At 54.1% G+C, this 18,096-nt stretch overlaps 5 protein-coding genes across 5 annotated transcripts; 3 read left to right on the top strand and 2 right to left on the bottom strand.

Moving 5' to 3' along the window:
* Positions 1-73: 73 nt before the first annotated feature.
* JN550_010517 (uncharacterized protein) lies at positions 74-814 on the bottom strand (the record flags this gene model as incomplete). Its single annotated transcript, XM_049308780.1, has 1 exon — positions 74-814. One exon carries the CDS (start codon positions 812-814, stop codon positions 74-76), a length of 741 nt encoding a protein of 246 aa, XP_049167488.1.
* A 1,945-nt stretch (positions 815-2,759) lies between these two features.
* Positions 2,760-3,880, top strand: JN550_010516 (uncharacterized protein; the record flags this gene model as incomplete). Its single annotated transcript, XM_049308779.1, has 2 exons — positions 2,760-3,064; positions 3,115-3,880. 2 exons carry the CDS (start codon positions 2,760-2,762, stop codon positions 3,878-3,880), a joined length of 1,071 nt encoding a protein of 356 aa, XP_049167487.1.
* Positions 3,881-4,813: 933 nt separating this feature from the next.
* JN550_010515 (uncharacterized protein) lies at positions 4,814-6,711 on the top strand (the record flags this gene model as incomplete). The annotated part of the gene is made up of 5 exons (XM_049308778.1): positions 4,814-5,220; positions 5,296-5,501; positions 5,569-6,013; positions 6,094-6,454; positions 6,508-6,711. 5 exons carry the CDS (start codon positions 4,814-4,816, stop codon positions 6,709-6,711), a joined length of 1,623 nt encoding a protein of 540 aa, XP_049167486.1.
* A 759-nt stretch (positions 6,712-7,470) lies between these two features.
* Positions 7,471-8,959, bottom strand: JN550_010514 (uncharacterized protein; the record flags this gene model as incomplete). Its single annotated transcript, XM_049308777.1, has 2 exons — positions 7,471-8,532; positions 8,636-8,959. 2 exons carry the CDS (start codon positions 8,957-8,959, stop codon positions 7,471-7,473), a joined length of 1,386 nt encoding a protein of 461 aa, XP_049167485.1.
* Positions 8,960-11,604: 2,645 nt separating this feature from the next.
* JN550_010513 (uncharacterized protein) lies at positions 11,605-17,311 on the top strand (the record flags this gene model as incomplete). The annotated part of the gene is made up of 2 exons (XM_049308775.1): positions 11,605-12,939; positions 13,007-17,311. The coding sequence occupies 2 exons, from the start codon at positions 11,605-11,607 to the stop codon at positions 17,309-17,311; spliced, it is 5,640 nt and encodes a 1,879-aa protein (XP_049167484.1).
* Between the last annotated feature and the right edge of the window lie 785 nt (positions 17,312-18,096).

Below are 18,096 nucleotides of genomic sequence, written 5' to 3'. Positions count from 1 at the left end.
TGACCCTATTCTTCTACCAAGAGAAGCGTGAGCTTCACCTCGGACCAGCGGTGAGTGCTCATTTTCCCTGTATCTATCGGCCGAGTCGAACTGTCCAACCAAACTCGCGCATCAATTCCTCCATCAGAAGGCTTGGAGGTTCTGTGTAAAAGGTGACGATGACCTCACTCAGCGAAGAGAGTTGTTTGAGTTGAGAGTCAATTTGTGATAATGCCCTCCGAATGTGGTGCGCACCAGAGCAACCCGACCTGAAAGTCTCGGCACTAGTGTCGTGATGCACATGTGTTTCTAACTGCTTGAGTTGGGTGCACCTATCTTTCAGGAGCATCAATGTGGCCAAACTATCCTCCCTTAGCACAAAATTTCCTTCTAGATCTCCGGCGACCTCCACGACCGGGAAGTTTATACTCAGATAACCTAGTAGCCCAGCATTTCGACGGCCGATTAAGCCTAGAAATGATCGAATGAGCTCGACTTGGTGTCGCGCATTGTCCAGGAAGATGAAATGATTGAGACCATACAGCACAGCAGCAGCCTCCGCGTGTATCTGGCGATTGGTGCAGATAATTGCTAGAGCCTGGAACGGCTTCCCGGGCGCGAACATTTCCACCGATCGAGGGTCTCTGTTGTCTAGAAACAGGAAAAGAGGCTGTCGTGCCACTAGAAGTCTCTGATACAGATCGTGGCGGATTTCCCTTGGAATGCTGAGGAGGTTTGCGAATAGGGGCCTGTGCCGCGGGCCAGTCTTCTCAACAGATGGAGGCGTTCCAGCCCCAGGGCCTCCATCCCCAAAACCGCCGCACAGTCCGTCCATTTACAACGCAGGCAGGGGTTGCACAAAGCGGTGGTTGGTAGTGTAAGTTGTGCACTGGTTCAGGCTGGTCAAGGCAACGGTGTCTGGTCCTGGGAGCGCTTGACCATGAGGCGTGGGCATTCTTATGTACGCGCAGAAACAGATGGCGCAGCAGCGGGGAGCTCACGCGGGACCTATTCCATGGCTCCCTGTTTTCAAGGATACAGAGGTATCAGATACGCAAGGGTGGAGGGGGGTGGAGCCTGTGTTTTGCGTAGCGTCTCTTTGTCATATTTTCCATCCTCAAGTTGGCGCACGCTTCCATGTCATGTCACCCAGGTTGATTCTCTAATCCGCAGGGGGAAGCCAGAGGTTAAGGCTACGGAAAGAGTTGAGACTCCATAACATGAATGTAAATAAGCCGGTAGACCAAGAATTTTGGCCCTAAGCACGAAAATAGAGGGCGAGGAGGAAATTCCACGAGCCTCGGTGCGTAACATGCAGGTGGATTCCCCGCCCTTGCCGCCGGCCTCGGGGTGTTGAGGCTCGGCCCGATTCGGCAGCACCCGCCGACCAGTAGACCCTTCCTCCCGTGATTTGTGCTTCTGCTTGTGGCCGAGTGACTGCGTAAGTAGGAGCTCAACTGCGTCCTCAAAACTTGGGGGGTTGTCAGCCCTACGGATTCACGAACCCGGCGAATCCGGAAATCACCGCGACTTTTGCTGAAGGACTCGCCGGAGGTCTGGTCCAGCTGAAGTCATGACTCTTGGCCCTGATGGCACTTGCCGAGCGCGGCCTACCGCGAGGCCGTGGGCACTTTCGGCAAGGACGTTGATGTCGCCTTGTCGAAGACGGAAATGATGCGCACCTCTTTGGCCAGATCGAATCGACTCCTAGATAATCAACTCAGCAACCGCTGTTTTGGAGAGGGTGTCAAGCCTCTGCATTCTTCTCCAAGCCCCTCTGAAGAACGTTCAAGTTGGCCGTATGTTGCCGAGTATCGCTGTGGTGAAACTTTCAAACAATTTCGCGCACTGCGGCGAGTTCATTCAATTACAGTGTGGTATAAGCCAGATTCAAACCCACAGTGTGGCACATCTTCTCATCGCAGTATAACCTGTAGGATGGACGACCTACCGAACTCGTTCCGCTCCACACCCTGTAATGTATCAGTCGCCTAGGCGAATATAACCAACGCCTTGACCTGTGTGATAGCACAGGCTAACTCAAGACATTCAGAGCACCAGCCCTAAGTTAGTCGCAGTGCACACGAATTCCAGGGAACAGTCCGCATTTGGTGTAGTACCTAATCCTCGATGGAACTGCGGTAGTGAACTCGGTTTTCCTGCCGTTTTTTCCATTGTTCGCCAAAGAGGGCCCAAGGTTGCTGGTCCTTTGCGAAGTGAAGTGAATCAAGTGGGCGGTTTGCAAGTATTGCTTGGTAACCTGCAGCGAATGATGACCACTCTGAATTTCACGCAGAATGGGAGTGCGCGTGAACGGCAGTCGATAGGTACAGGTGGCTTCATAGCCCTGGTAGATATTAAAAAAGAAAAGGTTTTATTTCTCCCCTGGGCCACTCCAATCTCATGGATCAGCTGCTAGCGCACATCTGGTTCATTGCATACTGCCGCTATGCCCCCTTCCCCAATCCAGGACAGTCGATATTTATCGATCCTAGCTTACTAAAAGGCGGATTCCGTGGGGGCCAAGATGTCGTCTGGCAGGCGGGGTTAAGAGGGGAGAGGATTGCTGCAAGAACAAGATGTTCTTCCCCAAAGCATTTTTATGCAGACAGTATAGAAATCTGGTCCGGATTTACTGATTCAATATCCAAAGGTTCATCAAGTCAGACCCGAGTATTGGCAAAATCCCTGTCTTATACAAGTGATTTTGTGTACGGAAGATAGAAACTGCCGGATACCCCGGAGAACACGTAATGGTGCAAGGAATGTGCACCAACAACATGACCAAAACAGACCGACAGAAAACGGTGGCTTGTGGCCGCTGCCGTGGCCAAAAACTCAGGTGCACCTGGGAGGTGAAGGAGCCGCAATGTCGACGTTGTCAGAGGGCAAATGCCATTTGCACCATTCCCAAGTCGCGACCGATGGGTCGACCACCACGAGATGATCGCGGCGCGAGCAGTTATAGTAACGAGCATAACGAAATCGCGCACTGTCACAGTGAGGGGATTATCAACAATAAAGTGGCTAGCAATGAAGACACATTGATGTCTTCCATGACCGACTCTTTGGACTTTCTTCAATGGTAACCAAGATAGCCACTCCCCGTCTTGCGTAATACTGACTATGAGATAGGTTTCCTGATCCTGACGGTCTAAGTTTGTTGGATTATGGTGGCCCTGCGTCGATGGCCCAGAGCGTATCTAATTCCAATTCAAAAGACAATGGCGAGCAGTCGTCCAGACCGAATGATGAACTATTAGCCTCTGCAATGGGGACTGCAGCAGGGCAGATGGACTTAAATCACGATGAACAAGACGACGACCGGTATGACCCGGAGGGAGAACAGGGCTATGCCAAACTACTGGCACAGCTATGCCAATTGAACGTTACGCTGTTCCAACACCCTATGCACACCAACAATGGTGAAGTACTACCTTGCATGATAGCCGGCACGGCTGGCTGCCGCCAGTCACCAGGAGTAACCCAATCGGACAACGTCGCGTCACAAGACATGAGCCTGTCCGATTTGCGCATCGGCAATCTCCTAGAATTGACAAATGAGCTTAGGAAGATCGTCACACGCATCCGAGTGCTAAAATCCGGAACATTCCAAGACGCACATGGCCTTGAACGATCAACGGCTCTGGTGGTTCTGAGTTGCTATACTAGATTGGATATCCTGTACTCTCGCACACTGGAGATTCTAGTAAAAGGTTGCAATGGTGGCCAAACGCTGAAGGACGTTCACCTGCTCATGCCTGGACTGACTATCGATGGTTTTTCTTTGAGCGGATGTCATGATTTACAGCTCAGCTTCCTGGTTCATCTTTTCGAAAAGGCGCACGCCCGAATTCGCACATGTATTGGAAGTTGCAGCCAGGCGCTTCTCAGTAAATAAGCTGAAGGATCACATTTTCCAGCCTTTGCACACTTTCTTCTTTACAATCCTCTTGATTCATGTTCCGCAGTTGCTTGATGGTTTTGATTCGATAGAACTGCCGCTTTACTATTGTACAACCAGAGGAAAGAAACGACCACATCCCATATCATCAAGAAATTTCGGAGGATCTTCTTCTAGACATAGGTTTGGTAGGCTAAAAGGTGTTACCTGTTGGCTGTTTATTGCATGGAGCTAGGCGCTACTATGGTTGGAAACAATTCAATCGATAAGATGTAGACGGTTATCTTGCGCATTTTCCCACTTCCCCGTCCGGTCTAGCCCCATTCTCTGGAACAGATGCTTTAAAAAAACGACTGTTCCACCTTTGTGAACGAAAACGGGACAAAAGTATGCTAAAGCTTTATATGCAGATATGGAAGACTCGGAGGTACACATGGGGTGCCTTAGAGATAAGTTTCCAGGCAGGCAGCCACTGACTTTACTTTTCTCCAGTATTACTTGTAAATGGCCTGTTTCTTGATAACTCGTCTCATGGACTGGGTCCTACCGACTTCGCTCCCCACGTTGACGTGTTTTGCGTACTTGAAGGGGCGACGCACAGGGTTTCCCGCCCCTGGATAGACAAAAAGGGGAAGCCGACTTTGGAACTAGCCATTGCTGCACGAGATATAACTCGGTAACTAATTATGTGCGGCTTACATCCGCGCAGGCGCTTGCAGCCAAAACGCAAGTTACCGAATGTGGCCGAATGTGACCGCGAATGTGACCGAAGTACATGTTATATATCGAGTTGAAACCCTCCAACGTGAAGAGTTTCGTACATGCAATCGAGAAGGTAATTACTATAGACATCCATTTCCTACCTCCTATGCCTACTTAAAATCCAATCCTCACGCTTATCCTTCAGCCGCGCAAACCATCAACTTGGAGATGACAGAAGCCAATACATCGCCTGGCACTCCGGATGTGGCAGAGGACAGCAATGGAGGCACCACAGTGCATGCAGAAGACGGTTCAACAAATGTCAGGCACTCGACTCGATTCTGGGCCGTTGTCTGTTCCTTGTCATTCACAGCCCTGTGTTCCTCCATCGAGGGCACAATTATCACCAGCGCCCTGCCTACGATCACGAAGGATCTCGGCGGCGGCAATGATTTTCTGTGGGTCCCGAACGGCTACTTCCTGGCCACCATCGTGATGCTGCCGCTCATGGCCCAAGCCAGCAATGTGTTTGGTCGACGGTGGCTCACACTAATGGCCGTTGCACTGTTTACCCTGGGTAGCGGAATTTGCGGTGGCGCATACTCGCAGGCCATGCTCGTCGGCGGACGCGTGATGTAAGTCTTCTATCTTATCTGTAATCCTCTTTCTGTGATGTAGTGTATTACTGCTGAAATTTGAACGACAATCAGCCAAGGGCTTGGTGGCGGGGGCACGGGTCTTATGATTAATGTTGTCCTCACTGACCTGGTACCGCTCCGCGAGCGAGGAAAGTACATGGCTATCGTGCAGGTGGTGTCTGCCGTTGGCGCGGCCTTGGGTCCTTTCCTCGGCGGCCTTCTTACGGAGCGAAGCACCTGGCGTTGGGTATTTTACATCAATGTACCTATAGGCGGGTGTAAGTCGTTGCCGTATTAAACCCTTTCTCAAGTAGGATCAAAAGCATTAACCGATGTGTAAACCAGGCTCCCTAGCTGGCCTCTTCTTCTTGCTGCGCGTGGCACAGCCGCCAGTGAAGAGCTGGAAAGAATCACTTGCCCGCATCGACTTTTTCGGCAACGCCATGTTCATGGCCTCGACTGTCTCGGTCCTCATTGGCGTCACTTGGGGTGGCGCCGTTTACGAGTGGCGCTCATATCAGGTGCTTGTTCCGCTACTGCTTGGGTTCTGTGGCTATGGGCTATTTCTAGTCTATGAGTGGACCGTCGCCAGGCATCCCTCACTGCCCCGAGCCGTCATCATGGAACGCACGTCGGCCACTGTACTTGCCGTCACATTCATTACAACACTTTGCACATACTGGGCCTTCTACTTTATGCCCATATATTTCCAGGGGGTCTTGAGGAAATCTGCATTTTGGTCCGGCGTGGACGCACTCCCCCTCTTCGCTGGGCGATCATCGGCGGTACCGTTCTCTCTAAATGGGGCCGCTACAAACCACTTCATCTCCTGGGAATGGCCATCCTGACCCTGTCTTTCGGGCTTTTCAGCCTCCTCGACCGGAATTCGAGCACGGCCGCGTGGGCCTGTTTCCAACTCCTATGTGCTATTGGCTCCGGCCTGATGATCGCCATCCTCCTCCCAGCAATGCAAGCGCCGTTGGACGAGGATCTCGTCGCCCGTTCCACTGGCGTCTGGGCTTTCGTTAGGGGGTTCTCCAGCGTCTGGGCCGTGACCATCCCAGCGGCCATCTTCGCCAATGAGTGCCACCTCAAGTCCAGTACCTTGACCGATCAGAGTCTGGCCCCATATCTGGAGGGTGGCAAAGCATACCAGTATGCTACCCAGAGCTTCCTGGACGGCATTGAGGACCCAGGGTCCCGGGATGAGATAATCAACATATTCAGCTCTGTGAGTTTAACGCCACTTGCCGCATGTTCAAATACGTTTGCTCATCAGTATAGTCGATACGCACTGTTTGGTACGCTGGCACTGCCTTTGCCGGCCTGGGCTGGCTCTTGGTCTGGCTCGAGAAGGAGGTCGCTCTTCGGTCCAAACTGAACACCAAGTACGGATTAGAGGAAAAGACGACGGTAACGAAGCACGTGGAGGCTGAGGAGGGTACCACATCTGGTGCCCAGACCAAAGAAAGCGTCGACCCCAGCTGAGTCGCTACAAGACAGTTTTACCTGTTGCAGGTATGCATTGATTGGCAGCAGCCCTCCCGATGTTCTTATAAGCGAAGAAAGTAAACGCGTGCGTAGTGTTTATTGTGGTAGCTCTGAGAAATAAGAGAAATGTTGTGGGGGGAGAAGGGAGAGAGATCCACCGAATCCGAAGTTTATGTAGGCAACCGTCTCTTGCTGGGAACGCGGCAGACAAGACTGCTGTCGTTTTGATAGAATTGCGACAAACGCCAGTAAGACGATAGATGACTTCCGCATCTACAAGTCCAGCTTAGGAATGATGACTGGCTGGGCAACGTTTCAGAGTGTGCACGCTTGCTTTCTTCGCACAATCCCACCAAGCGCCAAGTGTTATAGAACATAAAAAAGTATATCTCATTCGAATTCTAGTTTCCCGATTGCGAGCCCACCGAGGCTAATGACCCTTGCTTTCTTTTGGGTCGTCGTCTTGGTTGATGAAACAACGTCCAGCCCCATGCTGTGGCCGATTACGCCTTGTATCTCGGATCTGCCTCGGATGACGAGCACCGACATGAAAAGCGGAATCATGTGGTACAATGGACTGTCCTGAACTGCCCGGCGCTGACCGTGCGTATGCCTCTCGGTTCCTAAATACACAAATGGGGGATTTTTGGTTGATTCCATCCGTACAATTCTATCTGTTATTATACGTGGTTCAGTACGCCGTAACGCCTGATGAAAGCTACCCTATTAGTACACCGCCTGCCCCATGTATTCCCCTTATAGCAGCAGCTCCAATGGGTTCTCGATCACCTTCTTGAAGGCCTTGACCCACTCGGCACCGACAGCACCGTCCACGACCTTGTGGTCGAAGCTTCCAGTAATGGTAATCTGGTCGTCCCACTCGATCGAAGCACCGTCCTCGGAGGGGATGGCGACCTTTCTGGTGGTGCCGACGGCAACGATGGCAGCCTGCGGGGGGTTGATGACGGCAGTGAAGTTGTCGACGGCGTCGTTCATGCCCATGTTGGAGATGGAGATGGTACCGCCCTGGTACTCCTCGGGCTTGAGCTTGCCGTCGCGGGCGCGCTTGGCCAGCTCCTTGACCTTGTTGGAGATGGACTCGAGACCACGGCCCTCGACACCGGTGACGATGGGGGTGATCAGACCGGTGGGGGTAGAGACGGCGACCGAGACGTCGACGCTGTTGAACTGGCGGATGGACTCACCCTGCCAAGAAGAGTTGGCAGCGGGGACCTTCTTGGAGGCAACGCCGATGGCCTTGATGAGGAAATCGTTGACGGACAGCTTGTACTTGCCGTCGGCCGAGGCGTTGAGGGCCTGGCGCAGCTTCAGGAGCTTGGTGACGGAGATCTTGCTGCTGACGAAGAAGTGGGGGTTGTTCTGGGTCGACTCTTGCAGGCGCTTGGCGATGGTCTTGCGCATGTTGGTGAGAGGGATATCCTCGTACGAGGCAGCGGCGGTGGCGGCGGTGGCCGAGGCGCCACCGACGGCGGCCTTCTTGACGTCCTCCTCGGTGATCTTGCCGCCCTTGCCAGAGCCCTTGAGGCCGGACAGGGGGACGCCCTTCTCGCGGGCCAATCGCTTGGCAGCGGCGGAGATGTTGGGCTCACGGTCGAGGGCGGTCTCGAGCTTCTGGCCGGACGAGGCGAACTCCTCGGCGGCGGGCTCAGGGGCCGGGGTCGGGGCGGACGAGGACTCTGAGGACTCGGACTTCTTCTCCTCCTTGGGGGCGGGCTTGGATTCACCACCGGCGTCGTCGATGCTGAAGGACTCGAAGGCGGAGACATCGGCACCCTCCTCGACGAGGACGGCGATGGGCTGTCGTACTTGTTAGCTCTCTGTGCACGGGGGTGGGCTTGAGTTGTGTGACGGTCCTGGACATGGACCACACGCGACGGAGCAACAAGGGGGCACTACATACGCTGCCGACAGAGACATCCTTGGCGCCGCTCTCCTTCAGGATCTTGGCAATGGTGCCCTCCTCCTGGAACTCGAAGTCCATCTGGGCCTTGTCGGTCTCGATCTCGACAAGGACATCACCCGGGGCGACGGCGTCACCGGCCTTCTTCTGCCAGGAGCCAATGTTTCCGGCCGTCATGGTGGGCGACAGGGCGGGCATCTTGATGACGGTGTGCGGCGGGAACGAGGCGTACCATCTTGCCAATTGGGGCGACAGTGTGTATCTGAGGGCGGTGGCCGAGGCCGTCTGCTGAAGGGCTCGCCTTCTGAGCACGGCGCTGAACATTGTGGCGGCGTGTGGTGGTTGGAACCGAACCTTTGGGGGGGGGGGGGAAGAGGGATGAGGAGGACTTTCAAAAAAAAAAAATGTCTCGTGTCCGGAGCTGCGACGTCGAGTGCAAGGGGAAACGGACGACACGACACGACACGACTCGGCTCGGGCAGACGAGGACTTGGGATGGCCTCAGCAGCTGGCAGAGGGACGGACAGAAAGGGAGGCGGAGGGGAAGGAGGAGGAGGAGAGTGGGAGAGTGGAAGAGTGCAGCTGGTGTCGAGGGCGACGATAATGGGGTGAGGCGTAAAAAGGCGAGATATTTTCGTTTCGTTCCAATTCAGCAAAAGCCAACTAAACTGCTGGCCGGGCAATTTTTCCAGTTCGTTGGGAAGCTCCGACAGCGAAACAGGCGAAAGCTTGAGGAGCCCAGAGGAGCCCAGAGGAGCCCGGCACCACTTTTAGCGCTGCATTACACCGAGACCATGCCCCAACCGGCCTAGCGACCCTGAGCGACCTTTGGCGACCTAGCGGATCCTGGGCGCCCCCCGTCCTGGCCCGGGGGCCTGCCCGTCCACGTCCCTCCTCTCCCAGGTCCCCTGGGCCAAAGCTGGCTGTTTGGCTGCTGCTCTCTGCGCTCTGGCGATGGCCGGGTTGGCGCCCCCCAAAGGCCCCAAGGGTTCAAATCTTTTTCTCGCGACCAGGACCTGGCTCCCCCCAAGCAAATTCCGCGATCGGCCTCTGATTGGCTCAATTGGGGCCTCCCGGTCAGCCCTGAAGCCGGGACGCGGGAGGTTTTCGCTCAAACCAACGCCCTCCTGCCCTTGGTGATAAATCAACCTTGATAAGAAACGCCAGAGCAGCCAGCCAACGCCGGCCATTAGCCCGGGCTGCAGAAAGATGTATACATGCTGTCTGTAGCTTATATGACGTGTCCTCTGGCTTGCCATCGGCCTGCGGAAACTGGTCTTGTCCCTTCTTCACATTATAAATTTCCGAGTTACCTTGCCTTTAGCGATTTCCGTTGCCCAAGTTACCTACCTACCTACACCTGGGCAGTAGATAGGTACTTAAGTACTCCGTACTGGAAAGGTTAACTTGTGTCCAGTCCAGTGTATGTAAGCTGTTGTTGGGGCGGCGTCAACGGGCTGCTCTCTGGAGCTATCGGAGGTAACTTGTCCACAGGCTAGGGGTGGCCCCCTGAACCACCAAGTTCATGCCGCAGAGCACTGCTGTTGCTTGCCTTCCAGCCTCCTAGTCGGGCCAGGTTGCCAATCGTCCTGATAGCCCCAATGGAATGCGTTCGGCCTGTTTACTCATGCCCCTCTCGCGCTGTGAAGCTTGTATAGACGGACCATCATCATCGTCATTCGCTACCTAGGTAGCTATACTGATTCCCTCCACCCCGAAAGAAAGGGGTTGCGCAGATTACGCTGCACGCACACACACACGAGTTGTCCCCGACGATAGATGAACGGTGGAGCTGGATGCGAACCTGCAATTGGCCCACCACAAAGGTGGGGAGCTTCCTTTATTCTAGTCCCAAATCGATAGAAACCGTCGAATAGATCCATGGATCAAGGCCCGGATAAGATGTAGCTGCATATATATATATATATATATCGAGCAGTTCGCTGCAGCGGACCTTCCTACTACTCCAGGTTGGAGCACAATAGCTATGCATCCGAGCGAATAATAGCTTGCATGGAACAACCGGAACAGCTGCTTCCCATGCAATATGAGATCTGACGGAACAGACACCCACTTACACTCGAGCCCCGTGTCGTGACCACAGCCAAGATTCGACATGGCGCGCATGGTTCACCACCTGAGGTACTATCTCGCGCCCGTTCATCCATCCCAAGCTCTCCAGGTCGTGCGCATAGAACTCAAAACCCTGGGTGCATGGCACGTAACATGACATAACATGACAAGGATTGATTAAAAAAAAAAAAGGTAAGTTGGCGTGTGCCGTCAATGATGCAGACGCACCTATTTGACTGCCCGCTGCAAGGGGTGGCTTTTTGCCATGGGTAGTGGATTCCTATGAGTGCCCAAGGTTCAAACCAACCTACATGGCTGCATGCGTTCATTCATGTTGCATGTTAATAGTCACCTATGTAGGTAAGTACATGACCTGGTTCTCACAGTCTTCTGCTCTGCTCTGCTGTGTAAGAGGAGCAACTGTGTAAATTGCCCAGTCTTGCCCAGGGGAAGTGATGAGATGAGTTCGATATTCGGGTCTCCCTTAGTAATTGGGGGCCCACTTTTACACATGTCAACGTGGTGCTTCCAAAAGTTCCCAGCCTTATTCCGTCCAGTCCACGGGTACACACACCTACAGGCGATCCCCCGGAACGGAACGTCTACTGCAGACCGGCAAGGCCAGATTCCCCGTCACGGTGCACATAGACCCAGCTGCCCGGATTCAGGGACCACCACCATCACCACCGCCCGTCGCTCCGTCACTCCGTCACCTGCCGCCCTATCGTGACTGAGCCCACGTCCAGTCCATCACACAGGCACGCTCGAGACCAAACCCCCGACCCACGGACCAGACTCCCATCCTCATCCCCATCACGTCTGACCCGGCTCGACCCTGCCTCCCTCCCCCTAGTCCACGAGCCCTCCCGAATGGCCGACCGCCGCTCGCGGCCACGATGAGCTCTCTTGTCTTCGTCGTGTCCTCGCTGGAGGCCATCCACGCCTCCAAGGATGCCCAGCGGAATAAGCAGCTGGTCGATCTGACCGACAAGGCCCTCGCCGCCATCAAGGACGCCCAGGCCCAGTCGCAGCTGCCCGACCCCGACGTCGTCTTCGCCCCGCTGCAGCTGGCCACAAAGACCGGCAGCGCCCAGCTCATCAACATCGCCCTCGACTGCATTGGCAAGCTCATCTCCTCCTCCTACTTCTCCGCCCCCGCCGGCACCGGCCCGACCCAGGACGATGGCACCGAGCGCGCCCCCCTGATCGACCGCGCCATCGACACCATCTGCGACTGCTTCCAGGGCGAGACCACCGTCGTCGATGTCCAGAGACACATCGTCCAGGCCCTGCTGGCCGCCGTGCTCAATGACAAGATTGTCGTCCACGGCGCCGGCCTGCTCAAGGCTGTGCGCCAGGTCTACAATGTCTTCCTGCTCTCCCGGAGCACCGACACCCAGCAGGCCGCCCAGGGCACCTTGACCCAGATGGTCGGCATGGTCTTTGAGCGCGTCAAGGCGAGGCTGCACATGAAGGAGGCCCGCATGAACCTCGGCAAGCTGAAGCACAGCTCGAGCAACGTCACCTTTGACGGGCCGGAATCTACCAACGGCAACAGAGACGCCAACGGCCACCCGGCCGACCCCGAAGCGGACGTAGACGCCGACGGAGAAGCCGACGGCGATGAAGACGATGATGCCACATCGGCGGCGCCCACGTCCGACGCCACCCCTTCCGAACCCGCCAACGACGACGGGGCCGCCGGCAAGCTCACGTTGAAGGACCTGGAGCACAGGAAGAGCTTCGACGATTCGAATCTCGGCGACGGGCCGACCATGGTCACCCAACTGAAGCCCAAGAAGACGGCGAGGAGTGTTTCCGAGCACACCGTGGGCGAGAGTGTCCAAGAAGACTCCCCCGAGTCGCTGGATGCCGAGGATGAGGTCTATATACGGGACGCCTACCTGGTCTTCCGCTCCTTCTGCAACCTCTCAACCAAGATCCTTCCTCCGGACCAATTATATGATCTGCGCGGTCAGCCGATGCGCTCCAAGCTCATCTCCCTCCACCTTATCCGTACCCTTCTCAACAACCACATTCACGTCTTTACTTCGCCCCTTTGTACTATTACCAATGCCAAGACCAGCGAGTCTACCAATTTCCTTCAGGCCATCAAGTATTACCTGTGTTTGAGTATCACGAGAAATGGCGCAAGCTCCGTCGACCGCGTCTTTGACGTCTGCTGCGAGATTTTCTGGCTCATGATGAAGTTCATGCGGGCCCCTTTCAAGGTAAGAGCAGATCCATCTCTTGCCTCAAATCCAAGAATTTCGTGTTGATTGTAATGTGCTTGTGTAGAAAGAAATCGAGGTCTTTCTCAATGAGATCTACCTGGCCTTGTTGGCGCGCCGCAGCGCGCCGCTGAACCAGAAGCTGTACTTTATTTCCATCCTGAACCGCCTGTGCAGTGACCCGAGAGGTCTGGTGGAAACTTACCTGAACTACGACTGCGACAGAACTGTCGTCAATAACCTCTTCCAAACTATTATAGAAGATCTCTCCAAGTTTGCCGTTGCCCCAGTTGCGGTCACCCCTGCCCAGGAGCAGCTATACGAGGAGAAGATGGCCAATCCCAATCACGGATCTGAATGGCAGCTGAAGGGCATGCTACCTCCACCACTGACTGTTGTACATATTGTACCTCCGAGCGAGCCTGAGCCCGAGGTGCCCAAGGAATACGCTCTGAAGAGGACCGCACTCGAATCATTGGTCGACGCGCTCCGGTCTTTGGTCAATTGGTCCATGGTTGGCCGTCCGGATATGGGCGGCGGCGCTGCCAGTGGTGATAACAGGGGTTCGACCGACGACATTCGCGAGTCCATTGACCCATCCGTCAGTGACAGTGTATCTCGCATGGAGACTCCTCTACCTCCTTCAACGCCGGTGATGGAGGATGATCCGGCTCAGTTGGAGAAGGAAAAGGCCAGGAAGACTGCCATGTCGAAGTGCATACGGCTGTTCAACGAAAAGCCGAAGAAGGGCATCAAGCTCGCGCTGCAAGAAGGGTTCATCCCTAGCGACAGTCCAGAAGATATCGCTAGATTTCTGCTGTCGCACGAGCAGCTTGACAAGGCCCAAATCGGCGAATACTTGGGTGAGGGAGATGCGAAGAACATCGAAATCATGCACGCATTCGTTGACACCATGGACTTTGCCAAACGGCGGTTTGTCGACTCTCTGCGTCAGTTTCTGCAGTCTTTCAGACTTCCCGGTGAGGCCCAGAAGATCGATCGTTTCATGCTCAAGTTTGCGAACCGCTACGTCATGGGCAATCCCAATGCCTTTGCCAACGCTGATACTGCTTATGTGCTATCCTATTCCGTCATCTTGCTCAATACGGATTTGCACAGTGTCAAGATGAAAGGCAAGCGTATGTCCAAGGAAGACTTCATCAAAAACAACAGAGGCATCAACGACAACGCTGATTTGCCGGATGACTATCTGACTGGCATCTATGACGAGATCGCCGGCAATGAGATTGTCCTGAAGAGTGAACGAGAAGCTGCTGCTGCTGCGGGAGCTCTGCCGTCCGCCACCTCAAGCGGATTCGCCGCTGGCCTGGGGCAAGCCCTGTCCAACGTTGGGCGCGACTTGCAGCGAGAGGCGTATGTCCAACAATCCGAAGAGATTGCCTTGCGGTCCGAGCAACTCTTCAAGACTCTCTTCAAGAACCAACGGCGGAGTGCTGCAAAGGCCGGCATCAAATTCATTCCGGCTACTTCATTTAGACATGTTGGTCCAATGTTTGACGTGATCTGGATGTCCATTTTCTCCTCGTTGTCAAACCAAATGCAGAAAGCTCACAACATTGAGGTTCACCGGTTATGCCTCGAAGGCATGAAGCAGGCCATCAAGATTGCGTGCCTCTTCGACCTCTCCACACCTCGCGAGGCATTCATGACTGCTGTCAAGAATGCCACCAATCTCAACAATCCCCAGGAAATCCTTGCCAAGAATGTTGAGGCGCTGAGGGTGATTCTGGACCTTGGCCAAACAGAGGGCAACTATTTGAGAGAATCGTGGAAGGACGTGTTGATGTGTATCAGCCAACTGGATCGTTTGCAGTTAATATCTGGAGGCGTCGACGAGGGAGCAGTCCCCGACGTATCCAAGGCCCGCTTTATGCCACCCCAGAGGACCGACTCGCAGGACCCGAAGAAATCGGCTGCATCATCCCGACGACGCAACCGATCAAACGCAGGCAACAGGGGCTTTTCCGTTGAGATTGCCCTGGAAAGCAGATCCGATGAAGTCATCAAGGGTGTGGACCGGATTTTCAGCAACACTGCCCGCCTGAACGGAGAATCCATTGTGCATTTCGCCAAGGCCTTGACCGAGGTCAGTTGGGACGAGATCAAGGTCTCAGGATCCAACGAGTCTCCCCGGACATACAGCTTGCAAAAGATCGTGGAAATCAGCTACTACAACATGACCCGTGTACGTTTCGAGTGGACCAACATCTGGGCCGTGCTGGGAGACCACTTCAACAAGGTCGGTTGCCACAACAACACCGCCATTGTGTACTTTGCTCTAGATTCCTTACGACAATTATCTATGCGCTTCATGGAGATCGAGGAATTGCCCGGTTTCAAGTTTCAAAAGGACTTCTTGAAACCCTTCGAGCATGTCATCGCAAACTCCAACAACCTCACCGTCAAGGATATGGCACTTCGGTGTCTGATTCAGATGATCCAGGCGCGGGGTGAAAACATTCGGTCTGGTTGGAGAACCATGTTTGGCGTCTTCACGGTTGCGGCCCGTGATCCGCATGAGTCCATTGTGGCTTTGGCTTACGAGAACGTGACCCTTATATTCAGGACGCGGTTTGGCGTGGTGATTTCGCAAGGTGCATTCACAGATCTGATTGTGTGCCTCACCGAGTTCTCGAAAAACATCAAATTCCAGAAGAAGAGCTTGCAGGCAATGGAGACTTTGAAATCCATTATTCCTCGCATGCTGAAGACGCCTGAGTGCCCGCTGTCGGAGAAGTACAACCAAGCAGGGTCAGCAAACGCCAATGCACTGAAATCACCAGACGTGCTCAATAGGAAACAGAGCGGAACGTCGGTGGAAGAAGGCTTCTGGTTCCCTATCCTGTTTGCCTTCCACGATGTCTTGATGACTGGCGAAGACCTCGAAGTGCGTTCAAATGCATTGAACTACTTCTTTGAGGCTCTTCTAAAGTATGGCGGCGACTTCCCTCCTGACTTCTGGGATATCCTTTGGCGACAACAGCTCTATCCCATCTTCATGGTTCTCAGATCACGTCCGGAATTGTCGAATGCTCTGAACACGGAGGAACTGTCCGTATGGCTGTCGACAACCATGATACAGGCTTTGCGTAACATGATTGTATTGTTCACGCATTATTTCGACTCGCTGGAGTACATGCTTGATCGCTTCCTCGAATTGCTGGCCCTTTGTATCTGTCAAGAAAATGACACTATCGCAAGGATCGGTAGCAACTGTCTGCAGCAACTGATCCTGCAAAACGTGACCAAGTTTGACGGGGAGCATTGGTCCAAGATAGTCGGTGCCTTTTGCGAGCTGTTCGAGAGAACTACTGCCTACCAACTCTTTTCGGCCACAACTATCAACGCCCCGACCTTGTCCCCTCCACCGAACGGTTTGGGTTTCGAGGTGCCGCTCACTCCAACGGAGGCAACGGCGGATGAGAAGTCGCTCAAGATGAACGGCGCCGAAAAGAACGGTCTCCAGTCTGACGCGGAATCCATACCGCCAACGCCCGTCCAGGACGACGAATCGCTTCGCACACCGACTGCCGCTTCGAGTGGGACTGCACCGCTCGAGGACTACAAGCCATCCTCCACTTTACAGCAGCAGCCCGTCGTCGTGACAGCTGCCCGCCGGCGCTTCTTCAACCGCATCATTTCACGCTGTGTTCTTCAGCTCCTGATGATTGAGACGGTCAATGAGCTCTTTTCCAATAATGATGTCTACGCGCAGATCCCATCAATGGAGCTTTTGAGACTCATGGCGTTGCTCAAGAAGTCGTTCCTGTTCGCACGCCGTTTCAACAATGACAAGGAGCTCCGCATGCGTCTCTGGCGCGAAGGTTTCATGAAACAGCCACCGAACCTGCTGAAGCAGGAAAGCGGTGCCGCCGCGACCTACATCCAGATCCTCTTCCGTATGTTCGCCGACACATCACCGTCAAGGGCGGAGAGCCGGCCCGAGGTGGAGAAGGCTCTCCTCCCACTGTGCAAGGACGTCATCAAGGGCTACATTGCCCTGGAAGAGGATTCTCAGCAGCGTAACATTGTGGCTTGGAGACCCGTGGTTGTCGACGTGCTCGAGGGCTACTCGACCTGGCCAGAGAAGGAGTTCGAGGAGCACGTCCATGCATTCTACCCGCTCGTCGTCGAACTCCTCGCTAAGGAGGTCAGCGCCGATCTGCGGGCCGCGCTGCTCGCCGTCCTCAGGAGAGTCGGCGAGGTCGCACTAGGCATCGAGAACATGACCTTCGGTGGCAGCAACGGCCGCAGGGAGAGTATTGTCAGCGTGGCGACGGAGACCGGGCTCGGCGGCCAGGGTGAGGAGGAAGGCGAGGTCGGCACGAGAACCATGAGAGGCGATGCCTAGACAATTCCCGTTTGTCTGTATCACTAAACGCGGTCACTAAGCTGGGTGGGTGTGGAACGGGGAAAATATTACATATCTTTTGTTACTACTATCAACATGGGAAGCGAACCATTGATGGATAAAGGATTAGACACGGACGGAGAGAGTGCGTAAGAGAAAAGAACTTTTTGTGTACTATTCAGCCTTTATTCGGCCGTGACAGGCCTGTTATTTCTTGCAGCGTTTAGACGCCTTCGTTTTCTGGCCTCGCTGGGATGATTGTAGATACTGTGGGCCTCGGCAGATGTGTGCGCACGACTGTGAATCTTCCCGAATCCTGTGTAAACTATTGACTCAAGTCTTTAATCAAAATATTGCGGACATAAGACTAAAACGTTAGCTGCTATTCTACGAGCACCAATCAATCGTACCAGGCGTTGGACATCTCCATGTTATGTATACCACGGTGAAACCAGTTCCATGTCCGAATTGACAGGCTTTCTGGAATGATACAAGATTGCCGTTACAGGGAGACTCGATGCTAATTGGGGCATTGGCATTGAATAGATGGTGTAAAGGACAAAACAAGCACCATGTGTTTGAGATCAAGGCATCAAATCGGGGATACCCAAAGAGAACTACGCTAGGAGCCTGTAAGTTTCACTTTAATAAGAGGGCGGTAGAGTCCCAAGGATTCGGGCGGATAAGCAAGTTTCTTATGCATCCTCAAAATCATTTCAGATTCAAACTCCAGAAAACGCCAATGGTCTATGTGGTATCATCCCGCAATCCCCATGCAAATGCAT

Source organism: Neoarthrinium moseri, assembly GCF_022829205.1.
Source record: "Neoarthrinium moseri strain CBS 164.80 chromosome Unknown scaffold55_Wmoseri_CBS_16480, whole genome shotgun sequence".
Classification (NCBI taxonomy): domain Eukaryota; kingdom Fungi; phylum Ascomycota; class Sordariomycetes; order Amphisphaeriales; family Apiosporaceae; genus Neoarthrinium; species Neoarthrinium moseri.
This window is presented reverse-complemented; position numbering and strand designations above follow the sequence as displayed.